At 43.8% G+C, this 14,749-nt stretch overlaps 1 protein-coding gene across 3 annotated transcripts in view; it reads right to left on the reverse strand.

Annotated features, from left to right (window-relative positions):
• The window catches only part of agrn (agrin), a 194,681-nt gene that overhangs the window by 138,219 nt on the left and 41,713 nt on the right, over nucleotides 1–14,749 (reverse strand). For 2 of the 3 annotated variants that reach the window (XM_053849443.1, XM_053849444.1), the window contains exon 4: nucleotides 14,030–14,050. The exons of the other annotated variant lie outside the window; for it this stretch is intronic. In XM_053849443.1, the coding sequence (XP_053705418.1) occupies nucleotides 14,030–14,050 (21 nt within the window). The remainder of the gene's footprint in view (nucleotides 1–14,029; nucleotides 14,051–14,749) is intronic. 3 annotated transcript variants of the gene reach the window in all.

Genomic DNA, 14,749 nt, shown 5'->3' on the forward strand with positions numbered 1-14,749 from the left:
GGATTAGGAAAGTGAGAACTTCACATTGGTGCCAGTGCATTACGCCTCACACCGACATCACCAAATTGATAAGAGATAAGCTCAGAGGTAATCCTGGAATTTGTTTTTCTGTCTCTGATCTCTGCGATTATTGAATCTTTTTTAAATTTTAAATGGAACTTTTCTCAGAGTGAGAATGAAAAACCGACTGGCAACGTCATGTCAAACTTAAGGCCCGTGGGCCTGAAGTGGACTGTATCATTGTGCAAGGCTTGTGAATGCATTTTAGAATGTTTGGAACGCATAACATGGGCTTGAAAGCCCTGCAAATCATACTACCCCATAATGCAGTGCAACAGTTGAAGCTCACCAAACATTTACCCCTTGGGTAAACAGATTTCCAATGCAAGATTCCACTTTATTCCATTCAGTAGTACTTAACAATACATCCTTAGACTTCACACCATCATTCTGGACACAGAGCTATTGGTGACATACAAAGCAGTCTTCTGATATTTGGAAAGACCAACACACCACACACGCTGTACTTCCACCCCGCACTGAGGAAAACATTGAGACAGTGACCTTTGCAAAATTCGCTTTCTTGCCAGAAGGCAGGTTGGAGTGGATCAATAGTTCTTGGGAACCTTGCGAAGGTTCCAGGAATCACAATCGGAGACTACAAGTTGTTTACTTAGTCGGCCGCCGTGTTAGAAAAGTTTAATTATTGATCCACCAATCCTTATTTGGAACCAGATCAGTTCTTTTTGGTCACAGCTCCAGCTCAGTCAGTCTTCTAAGACACACTCATGGCACTTATACGTGATATTTTCAATCATTTTGACTCACAACCAGGGTCCAACTTTGTTTTCTGAGCTGCATACAAGTAGCACAAATGAATTTCCTTGACTAATTTTCAACTCAGCGAGCTTAAAGACTTCAATATGTGCCCTTTACAATGTACATATGTGTTTGCTTGCGGGCAGAGAAGCCTGTGATTGAGAATCTGGGGCAAACCCCTTAAGTGGAGCGATGGGGAGAAGGGGAGAGAAAGATCATCGGAGCCATTATTGTGTGATAAATGATTTTCTAGCTGCTGAGGCTGCCTTGAGGGAGGTGTGCGTCAGGGTGTATGTGTGTGTGTGTGAGGGGCGTGTGGGTCTGTTACCTATTAGACCTGTGGGCAACTTCCATTAAGATCTATGGCACCCACTTTCTGCTAATGAAATCTGCCTTAATAACAGGAGAAAATGCGTGGGCTGAAGGTGAAACCACACACACAAGCACAGTAGACTGAACCCTCACACCCGTCAGTCAGTTTAACTCAACTCTCGCCTTTGCAGCCAGTCGCAGCTCTCGGGAGAAGGAGTGGGAATCAGGGCCAGGTTTGGACGGAAATCGGTGGAGAGGTGCAAAAGGTGAGAGGGGAGTGGGAGCTGATCGACGGACTGTTTAAAGAGACATTTTTAAGCAATGATTTTGAAAGGATTCAGGTTTAAAAAACACAAGAGCGGAGGCTGAAAGGGGTGAATGAACAACAGCGGAGAAGAAAACAGGAATGACAGTGAAAGGCAGAAAGGGTGAAAATGAGGGTGAAGCAGCAAGAGGGGTAATCGCTGATGGGAGAGATGGGAGAAGCTGCTGCCAAAAAAGAAGTACCCTCGGGGATGGGGGCGGAGAGAAATTGAGCAGCGTAACCTTGCAGACCCAGCTGTCTGCTGAGGAGAGCTATGTGTATGTTGACAAGACTCATGTTCTGCACTGGCAGGTTCAGGAGTTGTTGTCAGGCTAGTCTGCTTCTCCAGGTTGAAATAATATCTGTGGAGGAACCCCACGGTGAGTATATTCCAAATGAGGCAGGACCTTTTCAACATATAATGTATGTGTGTATGTTTGCGAACAATGGCCTAGAAACAGGACAAGCAAGATCATTAATAACAAACACATCCAGATGAATTCCATCATATCAGTTAAGCACGAAGTTATATATCGGCAGAAGATTGTTTCACATGGATAAAAAGTTCTCCCCACCGATTCCCCTAATGCAACAGTGTAAACTAACTTTACAACAATGAACTCCCCAAGGATACAATGGCAGCCATTTCTGAGTCAATACCTATTTGCTCATTTGAATAAATTTCATGAAAAAATACTTCTGTAGTTTCACATGACAAAAAGATCACACCACCCTTTTTCAAATGGTGGTATTTGTACCTTTGATTTTACTTTTCCTTCAGTGACAAGTGACATGTCGGCATTTAAATAAAACATTGATGCCATCAAACTCCATTTAATCCAGTTGGATTATATTCTTACATGTATTTTTAATGACTAGAGCCACTCCTCGAACACCGGTCCCATAGTGCACTGCAGCAATAAAAAATTGCCATCTTTTTAAAAAAATTAAATCAATGATAATCCAGTTTGATGTTTTACAACTTCCCCAAATGGCATGCAGCACCACCATCTTCAGAGTGCTAACAGTTCCCAGCGACACGACAATTGCTCTGCTTTTCATCGACACAAATCCTCACGTATGGCTTTGGTTTACGGCTCGGTCGGGTGATGACTCCAAAAGTCATAAGGGCTGTAGAACTCAAGCAACAGTAAGCTCGCTCTTCCCTTCAGCAGAGTTTATCGTCACTCAGTCCCACTATCCTTGGTCAATAGTGTTGACTTATCGACCAAAACATTCTCTCTTTTCCATTAGCCGACTTTAGCCTTTAAGACTCTGAAAAGAACTAACAAAGCAAATGACCCTCAAACACTTTGAGAAACAAACACAGCAGATGCTGCTGCAGATAAATCCAACGCTTTTTGTTTCACATGAAAGAAGTTGCAGCACAAGGGTTAAATCTAAGAGCAAAGATTTACAAACAAGATTATTTATTGTTGTTGGAAGGGCAAGTACTTCTGATGTTGTTTGGGGAGTCAGAAGTATTTTGGCGCTCATGCCCTTTAAATCGCTCCTTTCTCCAGAGAATCAAGCTTTGCTCTTTCTTCACATCACTCTCCAGCTTATCGATCGGCACATCAGCGGCCTAATAGACAGGTAGTTCAGCACCGGCTGAGGTGAAAGAGACATAAATAGTCTAAAATATGGAAATGGTCAATAAAAACACTCTGCCAGACTGATAGTGTGTAGGAAGAGAGAACAAGGGGAAGAAAAGCAGATTAATGCTCTCCCAGGACTGTGGCACCCACAAAATAATTCACCTGGAAATCAATTTTCATCACCTCCATTACTGGCCACCGATGGACCGAGGAAGAATGAGAGCAAGAAAGACGAACCAGGGGAGACTCTCATTTCCCCTTTATCCAGGTTGTATTTCTCTCCCATCTTTAACTGCCCAAACGCTTCTCCACTGCAGAGTGCACGGGCCACAGGCAGACATCTGCAGTCCATCACGATAAACAGTCTTCATCACTTCCATTTGTTTCCTCTACAAACCACAGAGCTTCAGGAGTAAAAGCTGCAGCTGCCACATCTTCACTGAGTGCTCTCTGCATTAAATCATGACGTCAGGACTGGTGAGGGAAACATTGGTGTTCGGTGAAATGCAGCTGCTAAAACACTCGGACGTGTCTCTTGAGATATTTTGGAATCACAAGCAAACTTTTTTTTTTTTCACTGAAGCTTGAAATTTGGTTATGTTTTACAAGCAGACGTGTGACTGTGAGAGAAGTATTTATGTGAATGAACTTCCCTGTCTTGATATCAGGTAATGACATCATCATGTATCACCATCTAACCTTCCAATCCCATCGCTGATGAAAAACGTGTCCGAGCACAGCCTTTCACTTCCCATTGGATGCAAGTGTCTCGATCTGGACTGATCATCTGAACAGCTTCCGTTGTGGACCATGTGTGAAGAACCTCTCCCACCGATTAAATCAGCATTCTAAAAATCTGTTTAATCGAGCAAAAGGTGGCGACCTCCTCATTAGCCACCATGGGGTCCACTTCGATAAGAAGTACCAATGTGACAAATGGTCTTCACACAGCACTAACACACTTCAAAACTCAATATGGACATTTACAACTTCCTATCAAGCACCCAGAGGTGACTCCTCGTATTCCATGTTTTTTTGATTTTTGTGTGACTCTTGGTGAATCAATGACGCAACAGGACACCAAGCAACATTTGTGTCACCCGAAATAGTCCGGCTGAGCAGTTTGCAGCGATAGACCTGACAGCTGGTTTCAGCTGCAGAGGAGTTGTTGTTGTTGTTCCAAATGCCCTGTGCAACATTAAAAATTCAGCATCTCAAAGACAGAATCCTGTAAACAACAAAACTATCCTTCACACAAGAACCCACGTTGCTAAGAAAAATACTTCAATTTGAAACAGTAACGCCGCAATTACTCTTTTTTGCGAGTGGAATACATCTTCAGATGCTTGTTTTTCAGTTAACTGAAACATTGTTCCAGTCTTGTTTCGCCTCATTTCAGCTGATATGAGTCAGGCACTGAAATACATACAAATTAATCACCACTAAATCAAAAAGCTTATGATAGAATATGATGCATCTTGACAAGGTTTACACACCCTTCTGACAGATCACATCATTGACATATGAGAACTCCACAGTATAAGAGAGTATTTTCTAGAAATTCAGACATTAAGAATCTAGTTTGCGCAGAAGGTTTACATTTATAGAAACAATGGGAAGTGCTGGTTTGTGCCTGTTCTTTGTTATTAAAAAGAGACTTGAGACTAGGGACGTTTTCACGTTAACATAATTTCTGAGTAAATAGGTTTCAAAACACGTTTTTTATGAATAATATAAGCATCAGTTGAGTGCCATGGTGTTGCTGTGTCTGAGTTGTGTGGTAGCTTCTGCCTGCTCAATGACACAGTCAGTCACTCTCCTGATAGCAGACATTCGTAAATGTATGTAAATGTGTCACCATATTGTGGTTTGTTTTCAGATGACAGGATTCTGTCACACAGCCATTTCTTTTTTTTTTTTTTGTATACTTATGAGGCAGCACACAACAGGCCAATAGATGAGATGTGACAATCTGAGCAAGCTATTCGGTATCCTAGGCTGTGACTGGCTCAGCCAAGCAGCCTTAATCTCTGCATCCCAGCTGCTTCATTTCACATCCACGTGTGATGTCTCTGCACTGTTTTCATGCGTACTATGTAAAATTGTGGCTTTACTTCAAGGCTTGCAGTGACAGGTTCAGCATCTTCTAAGTGATGTGAAGTAGGACGCTGAGGCAGAGATGGTGAGACACGCCAGGAAGACTATGGAAAAGGTTCATTAGAATAGGCTTTCTTAATGTTTTTTACATCCGCCCAATATTCGTGAGACTACTGTACTGCTGTCCAAAAATATCCAGCTGCATTACATCAGTGTCAAGAGTTCCCGTTTCTGTGATGCTTGCAGCTTATTAGTGTCATACAACTGTCGACATATTTACTTGCGACTTTTCTGAAGGAAGTATGTGTAACGCTCCATCATGGGATTAGCTTTGTCATTTTTCCACCCAAACACATTAAAACACTGGCTGTGTTGGATCGAACACATTTAATAAGAGCGAGTTTTTATGTCTCCAGGCTTATTACCAAGCAGAGACTCGCTCGTGAGCATGAGGCGAGAGCACTGAGGAAGAGGACACAAAGCACAGAGAGAAGAAATGGGTGTGACGGAAGCGGAGACTGTCTGTGTTTGTAGGTCAGTTTAAATGTTTAATGCCTTATGCTGATGAGCTGATGCATTGCTTCTCCACATCATGTTCTCTTGTCAATCCTTCCTGCAGCTCAAACAAACACACTTCCCATCCATCTGCAGCCGCAAGCCAGTTGCCACCGACGGCAGCTTACTCTCTGCCCTGACCTCTCAGCACGCCAATTAAGACGGGATGTGACAAGACGACCAAAAGTGCCAATTAGACCAATCTACCTCTGGACTACCACGTCCCCTTCTGCCAGCTCGGTTCCACCTCCCTCGCCTCAGCAACCTTAAACGGATTTACATGCTTCCACCCCGCTTCATCCGCGGCAGTAAGCTTCGTTGCGTCGATGGGGGTGTTCAAACAACTGGTGCAAGTCTACGTTCACATTCAATTTTAAAAGCACGGAGCGATGTTTCTGCTTCTGGCATAAATAATCCGTTCGAGTCGGGCAGATTTGAAGTGTTTGATTCTGCCGGCGCTTAACAAGGCTGAGATGTGTTTTACAACTGGAAGGGAAAGACTCGATCCACTCTGCAAGGTGTTGCAACACAAGAAAACTCATAAAGGGCCGGTTTATCTTATCAATTAGGGAACCATAACAGCTTCTGAAATGAGAAATGGGGCTTGCCACAGGGCACAATCGCCTCATGAATAAAGTACACAGCTAAATAAATCCCAAAACCAATTAAATCAATTTACCGTACAATAGATTACAGCTTCATTTGCGTGGTAATGGGAGCGCACACTTGAGGATATTAAAACCGATGATTTTCAAACACTAAACTGGGACTTTTTATTATTGACCAGCAGTGAAGCGAAATCCTTGTACGCCGTCTTCCAAGGCGAGTCATTGAGGATTCAGAGGATGCTGAGCTGTTAAAATGGCTCTTTGCGTGCTGCCGCCTCCATCCTACTTGATGGGCCATGCGTTCCATTAAAGCATTTTGGATGCTTACAGCTCCGTCATAAAGCCCCATATGTTGGGTTGTTACATCCCCGGTGCAGACGTAGATGAGAATGCTCAGTTACAGCAAGCTGTGCCGACGCTGCTGGAGAGCGACATTTCTCACTGTTGATACTAATGACACTACAGCTTCCCCTTTTTTAACATTCATCTCATCTGTTTTTACCATAACACTGTATTTTTCGGCTGTTATTTCAAGCCTATCTGGTTGGTGTCACCTACATTGCGTGCCTCTCCACCTCATTGTCTGAAGGTCAGTGAAGATCCATTAACAGTAGAATAGTGTTTCTTGGCGCTCTAACAAGCCCTCCAGCGCTGTTGGACGTGACAAACAAGACAGAAACTGGGTCCTCTTCCCTGGGTGTGGCCTGGATTCTCACAAAGCTCCCCCCGTAGTGGGTCAGTGCTGAAGGAAGCTGTCTGTGTGTGCTGCATGGGTGAGTGCAATGGGGACAGTTCAGGGTGGGTCAGTGGCTTGATGGGGAACCAGAGGAGGGAAACAGATGGTAATATGGGGGAGACGACACTTAGATATGGTTTAATGAAAATTGCATTTCCATTTGTGCCGGCAGGGATCGGAGCAATCTAATCGTTTGATAATCGGCTCAGTGAGGTTTGATATCAGTTTCATCTGCTCGTGCGTGTTGTGACCCCAAGATCTATGGAATGAGCCCCGCCACGCTGCATGGTGACAATGAAAGCGTGCAATTTAGAAAATACACTTTGACTGAAGGTACTTGAAACACATTTTACCCCGTGCGGTCTCCCCCAAACTCCTTTCAGCCGCCCCTTCCTTAATCCACCGCCAACACAATTGCCCTTTTTTTTTGGCTCTGAGTGCAACAGCGCAGCCACAAATCAGGGGATAGAAGTGCTAATGGAGACCTCACCCCATGTCTTTCCCATGAGGCCTCAGAAGGAAATAGGGATAGTTGTTGGGGGCATTAAGCATGGGAGGGGGCTGAAAAATTCTGGGTCAGCCTCTTAATCTGAGATGGACACACACACTAGATACCCCCAACCCTGTGTGCAAGCTAAACATGCTTCCGGCCACGTGGATTTTGCAGACACACCACTATCCTGCCACCGCAGCCATGCGGAAATACAGAAGGCGCAATCATGGGTAAAGGAGATTATATTACCATAACCCAGATATTCTAACCCCCCATGACCTACTGGGTTGCGATGGGGGCGCTGCCCTTGGCAACACAATAACCCCAGCAGCGCAATGGGCCGCCAAAGATTTCACTCCGGCGATGGGAGTGACAGGAGCTGATGCAACAGCAGCTCGAATGATGAATTAAATATGAACGTGCATGAAGCACTGTCCTCTTTTTCACATGCCCACTTTCTCTCTGTTAATGACCAGACTGAATCTAATGTGCTCGTAATATTTCTGCCCAAATACATTTCATCCTGTCAAGCCCAGCATCCAGTCAATCTTCACGCACAACAGATGCGACATATAAAAAAAACACCATTAACGGAAATGTCTTTTATAGTTCCACATTTGTTTTCTTTCTCGAGGTGAGAGCAATAGAGCTCTCCTTCATGGGGCGCAGGGATGAGAAAGCTGATACCAAGGAATGAGAGGAGGATGAAGGGTAAGGTCCTTCCAGATGTGTGGATGGTGCTGGAAGAGTCGATCAGCTGGAGGCGACACTTTGACGGCTGTTGGAGCGTGTGTGCCCCCTAGTGGACCCGTTTGGAATTACCATGACATTTGAGGATCAGAGGCGTTTAATGTCAAACTAAAGAGCTCATGAGATATAGACACCAATCTTCAAAGTAAGGAGGAACCAAGTCGCCCATTGTGACTGTGACACACACATGCACATACACAAATCTCTCATCTCTAAGAACACATTTTATAAATGCTTTGATTCAATTCAGTGACGTTTCTGCTCATTCTACCACTTACTGCGACAAAGTAAGTAAAAAATCATAGAACGTTTAATTGACAATAAGTCAAAACTGAACAAACTAAATTATATATATATATATATATATATATATATATATATATATATATATGCAATTAAACAGAATAAACGTCATTCATTTTTGATATTTTATATTTACTTCCCAATAAATGTTTCACTCACATGTAATATGTAAAGTTCATGCGCAGATCAACATTTGTTGTAGACTTCTTCAACCAATGGCGAGGAAGCGGCAATAACATTACTATGACACAAATTTATTCTTGTTTGGTTTTAATGACATCATGGTCATCCTCGTCTTTATTTCTCAGGCGAGGAAAATCGGAAATGACTATTCGAGTCTGGGTTGTAGTGTACAGCTGCAATCGATAGATGGCAGCAATTGCTCACTGATCCGTCCCCGCGTCTTGAGACGCGTAAATAAAATTCTGCGACTCCACGCATCGACACGCAAATGTAAAAAATAAATAAATAAAAAAAGCCACCGATGTGTCGCTAAACACACTGAAAACAGAAGCACATGGCATCAGATATAAACCATTGGGTGGGAGTCAGGAAGAAACAACTGCGGTCCTGGCAAGAGGGGAATGAAATGCCAGTCCATTTGTGAGCTGCTTCTCAGAACAACTCCACAAAGGAGAAGCAAACTGGTGAGTTGGTGATACCAACATGGAAACGTGATAAGCAGGCCTGCGGGTTACAAGTAAGCAAGTCCGAACAAATCCATGCAGTCAATTGCAACCTAAAGGTACTTCCACGAGATTATGTATTGAGGGTCGAAGTCAAAGTACAGAGGCCAAGAGCTCCCTCTCACAACAACAACTCATGGTACTATAGGACGGACACACCCAGGCACTGGGATGTGTGTCCTGGGGTCAGCCTCAGGGTCACCTCCATATTGGAAATGCTTAGACTCGGGCCACCCGAGACAGAACCCGCAGTGTGAAAAGCCCCTAAGAGTCACCAATAGAAGACATCAGAGCACCTCAATGGTTTCTCTCAAAGTGCTTCCCTGGGTTTCACTTGCCACCGAATTGACACTGTAAAAGACCAGTGTTTAACCCTCTCTTGAAATCAAGGGAAGTTTATCTTGCAGATGATTCAGGAGGTGTAAAAGAAACACAATCATGCTGCATGACACTGAGCATCTGCTTCATGTACACATCTATTTTACACACTAACATTTGAAAGTAAACTTCAGGCAGCGCAGACGGGCTGGAAATAAACAAGTCTGTGCATACATACAGTCGTGGAAATAAACAGTCACATCCTCTTCTGGAAATAAGAGATCACATATACCAGTGAGCAAGAGCAGACATGTAAACTTCCCAAGCCTGGACACCTTGAAATCAATATAACTTGTCAGCTAGAGGGGAAACCACGCATATAATAAGTGCTACATCACTTATTTTCCTGATAAAATATGGAAAAATGCAGACTAAAAGTGGGACAGGGTGTCACTTGACTTAATTCTCAGCATTCTCTAAAGGCTTTTCTTTTTGGCAGCTGTTTTGGCAGTCTTTGGTGTTTGGATATCCTCCGCATTTCTCATGACCCAACAACATCAGATGAATGTCACCAAATGACAATGCATCACAAGAGTCACAGCAATACGAAGCTGTTCCTGGAACGGCAACATTGTCTCGGAACAATGATGAGTAACAGAAGGATCGCTGCTTATCATCGACATGGTGATGGAGAGAGTTTGGTCCTTGAAACTGTTTGGGGAGCACATCATCTCATGAGGCTGGTGTCAGCAGACAGGCAGATTAGGAAGGTCAGGATGGCCTTGAATGCAGGGAGGGAGGTTTTCGGATAACTGGACATGAAGTGAGGGCTGGCTGTGACCTCAAGGATGGAAGGGTGTAGGAGGGTGAACGGAACTTGTCATGGTTCCTGTGTTACACATGAATTAAAACGGACACAAATAATGAGCCGTTTCCCAGTCAGGGTAAAGAAGATGCAGAGACACCTTCTTTAAAATTGTACATGGACCTTTGATATGGATATACATTACAAGTCAATCTACTGTTGTTTACGAGTACTATATACTTCTGTCTCAATGACTGCGTTGACTCACAAAACAAACTTTGGCTGGAGGAACACAACACGATAGACTAGTGGAAGCCAAGAACATCTGATCAACCAAACATAGTAAAAAAAAAACCAACCCATGTTCCTACTGACTCATGCTGCAGCACATTCTCACGCATTCAGGACCGCAGCAAGCTCTCATGCCTCCCCACTGGACTACTTAGCAATCAGCCTTGGCTACGAAATATTTTCACTCATCCATAGGAAACACCAGCCCAGCGTCGTACATCAAGGTCAAAGCAAGAGGTTTCAGTCGAACTACTCACACACAAAAAAAATATTTCATTCCTTTCATGGCTCTCTTCCTCTCTGCGGTCATTTCACTTTCATTACTTTTGACCCTGCAGGTTGATCCGTGTGAATTAAACAAGCACTTCAGCCAGTTCGGGGTGTCGGCTGTCGATCAGAAAGAAGGGTCTTGTGGGAAATATTAGCATAAAATGTGCAAAGCGGATAGATTTTTGTCTGGCAGTGACTGGAAGCATAGCACATCACACAATGGCACCGCATTTAGAGAGGAATGAAAAGCAAAAATTCACAAACAGGAACTTCGATAATTGCATTCTAAACATCTTGACCTCACATTAAAAAGTGGCTAATGGGATTCTGGTTCAGAAATGCAGAGGAAGTGGGATCAAGGGTCTGACACATTGCAGTGGAGCCAAAAGATTGTCCTCTGGTGTTGCTCTCTGAAAAGATCCAAACTACCTGTACGGGTGTGAAAGGAGAGGGTGGACGAGTGTGTGCAGGGAAGATAATGGGCTCTGTGAGTGATGAGACTCACAAAGTAAATGGCAGAATGTTCTTTTCATGTGCTATCAAGCGCTCCAGCTCTGACAAAGGCGCTGTGACGAAGGTCCAGAACACGGTCAAATGGAACACGCAGACAGAAGATGAAAATATCTCCAGCTCTGCCGGCTCCCATTAGATATTTATGGTCATATTCAAATGAAATCCAGCCATGAATAGAGAGATGAAAGGTGAGCAGTTATCATGTCATTACAACGAAAAAACGATCCACTCCATTGAGAAATCTAATTTAGTCGCATTTATTTTTACGTTTGCAGTTTTGCAGTTAAAAAATGATTTAAAATGTGAAATATTGCGAGTTTAATGATAATCTCAGTATGTTTATAATTTATGTTTATTTACAATTTATATTCTATGAATGACTGGTGAGGGTTTTCGCGATTTAAATGGGATTTTGGACAGCCAGGAGTCACAGCGTGTGAGGCTGTCTTGCTGGCAACGTCTTTAAAAGAAAACAACATTGTTGAGATTGTAAAAAAGTCCATTATTATAGGAAAAGAAATCTAGTAACTTCGTAGTATGTAACTTCAGTTCTATGAATACATGCAATGCCCTCTAACAGGCTTCGCGATTGGCCAATCCGAGGCCCCGCCTCACGCCTGAGAGCGCCCATTACAGACGACTCCCTGTTCGGACCGGTGGAGAAAGTTAGCTGTCAGACTCCAGAATGATGTCACGACTCACCCAGCTTTGCAAGGTGAGAGACAGTCCAAGGTGCAAGCACACAGTGTGATGTCACTGTTGGGTCTGATGGCGGCAGCGCACCCAGTCGTGTGACTGGGTCATATGAGACAACTTCAGAGATGGTTCTGCCTCCTTCAATTACACCCGGTGAGGGACAAGCACAGACTTCTAATGCTGTCTGCTCAGGCTAGTCGAGATTTGGCCTTTTGGGACTCCCCGGGTGTCAGTCTCAGGGTACTTGGACGGGACCCCCACGTCACATAAACATGTTGGAGATGATGGCGGTGGAGAAGGTCCATCGAACCAGCATGTCACGGTCAGGGCAGACAACTCTACAGTAGCAGCGTATCTGACCCGTCAGGGTAGGGTGAGGTGCCCAGCCTTTCACCGAGCGACAGCCAACATGAAGTGAAATTCTCATGTCTGGTTTGCAGCTCTGTTCGCAGGCTTTTACGATCTGTGTTGCATTCTTCTGCTGCAGGTGCTTGTTTGCTTTGACTCGGCCTTGTTTGGCCGTTAATGAGCTCCCTAAGGAAACTTAAGTCAGAGCGGGGCACAGACGTTTGCAGGCTCCAGAGCCTCCATAAACCCCACTGCAGGTGACCTCTGACCTTCACCTTACCCTTATCCTTGCCAGTTAGACTTGTGTGAGTCTAAAGCCTGCTTGAGGATTGATACCACACAGAGATATGAACAGTCGCAGGTTTATTCAGACATGAACCGTTTTCATCTCTCTACTCTAGTTCTTTCCGCCGCAACAGCTTCTATTTTGTTTTGACTCTGAGGCAAGAGAGCAGCAAGATGAATGCATTTTTTTCTGTATTATTAACGTCATTTTTAATCGACGGACCGGAACAGAAATAAACAAACCCTTTCAATGAATGTTTAATATTCTAAAGTCGACAAAAACAAAAACTCGACATGCTTTTCTTTCCAAGTTCAGGTGGGAGCAACGGTCACGCCCTGACCAGACAAATTCCAGAAGTGTATCGGCAACTCTCCAACGTTAAAATCTCTGGCTCGACAACGGAGCTTTTCTATGTGGGCCAGAGCTCATCTGGCTGTGTGTGAAAAGCAAACAACACATTAATGGCCTTGTGGTGTGGATTTTGTTCTTGAGCCTCGACTGTATAATCAGTTTGGCTTCATCCTTGATTTAATTTGGTCTCCTGAAAGCCTTCAAAGCCTATTCAGACATCCATTTCTTTTTCTTTTGGTGCGCTAGGATGAACTGAAACTCATTGGTCCCTAGCCACAACCATGGCCAAGAAAGCTGAGTACACACGACTGAAATGTGGAAGCCTGTGTATCTCGGTATTCTCTATTCTCTGTTGCACTGTTGAGCTCATGTAAGTACATGGCATCTGTGATGAAGAAGTGTTGCATGAAACACAGACGACACGTGAAGCCCATGGGTTCTCATTTCCTGTATGAGACTTGGATGCTGTCTGTCGTGCAAGTTGTCGAAATCAACCTTGTGTTGTGCTGCCGCAGTTCTACAAACATTTCATTTAAATTCCGTCTCGTACAGAATAGACAGAACATAAATAGTAGACACCAGCCTGAATTCCGTCAGCATATATTTAGGATCAAGTTTCCGCTGACATCTTCGACAAGCAGCTGTTTGGTGAAATGATGCATCCTGGAATCATCAACAACAATCACCACCCCCTCTTGTATTGTCATTATCCTACCTAACAAACAGACACACAACCTGCCTGAGGTTGTTATTGTCTACATATGACTTGGAGCCACGATAATATGGGACTCACTTCGGCCAGCACAGGCCTTCACGACTAATAATATGCATTTAACACTGTCTAGCTTGTTGACATCATTGAAGCAGGTCGATGAAAGTAAGGCTCTTACCTGCAGCGAGATATTTGTGAGCTTCCGAAGGCAATGAAAGAAAGAAAGGTCAACATCATTAAAAGGTAAGCTGCATAAGAACAGTGTGGGTTGCTGAAAAGGAAAGACGTGGATGATTGATGGGGGGTGATGAATGTCAGATGTGGATGAACGTATCTTATATCAGGTAATAATCAAAGGCTTGAAATGCATTGAAAGTGTCAACAATGAGTGAAAGCTTGAGTGTATACTGAACATTTCTGAGGTAAAGAGAACAAGATTGACAAACTTGTGTGGGCGAAAAGCCTGTCGGCAACCAACTGCTGCAAATGTTTGGACTTAAACAAGATGAGAACTTCATTCAGGAAGTCATACATCTACCCCTTTTACCCGTCTTGCTGTCATGTACACACACTAGGGCTCACATTAGACTGTCAATCCTCCTGTTGGCCCATCTGATTTAGATTCACGCTGACAAGGCCTGCGGAGAAATTGTTCCAGAAAATGCATCAGAACGTTGGCAACTGCAAACATCGTTTATGTCAACCGCCATTAACAATCACAGGACTCTCCCTTCCAGCCTGTCATCGAGCTTGTTCTAAATATGCCTCTGAAATTGACAATGACATGGAGAATCACAATACAAACTAAATGCATATGAAAGCATCACAAAAATATCTCCTGAGTTGGCCACATCCTCTGACATTTTCGGCTACATATGTGTCGGAAAACCATCATTAC

This window comes from Synchiropus splendidus, chromosome 18, assembly GCF_027744825.2.
Source record: "Synchiropus splendidus isolate RoL2022-P1 chromosome 18, RoL_Sspl_1.0, whole genome shotgun sequence".
NCBI lineage: Eukaryota > Metazoa > Chordata > Actinopteri > Syngnathiformes > Callionymidae > Synchiropus > Synchiropus splendidus.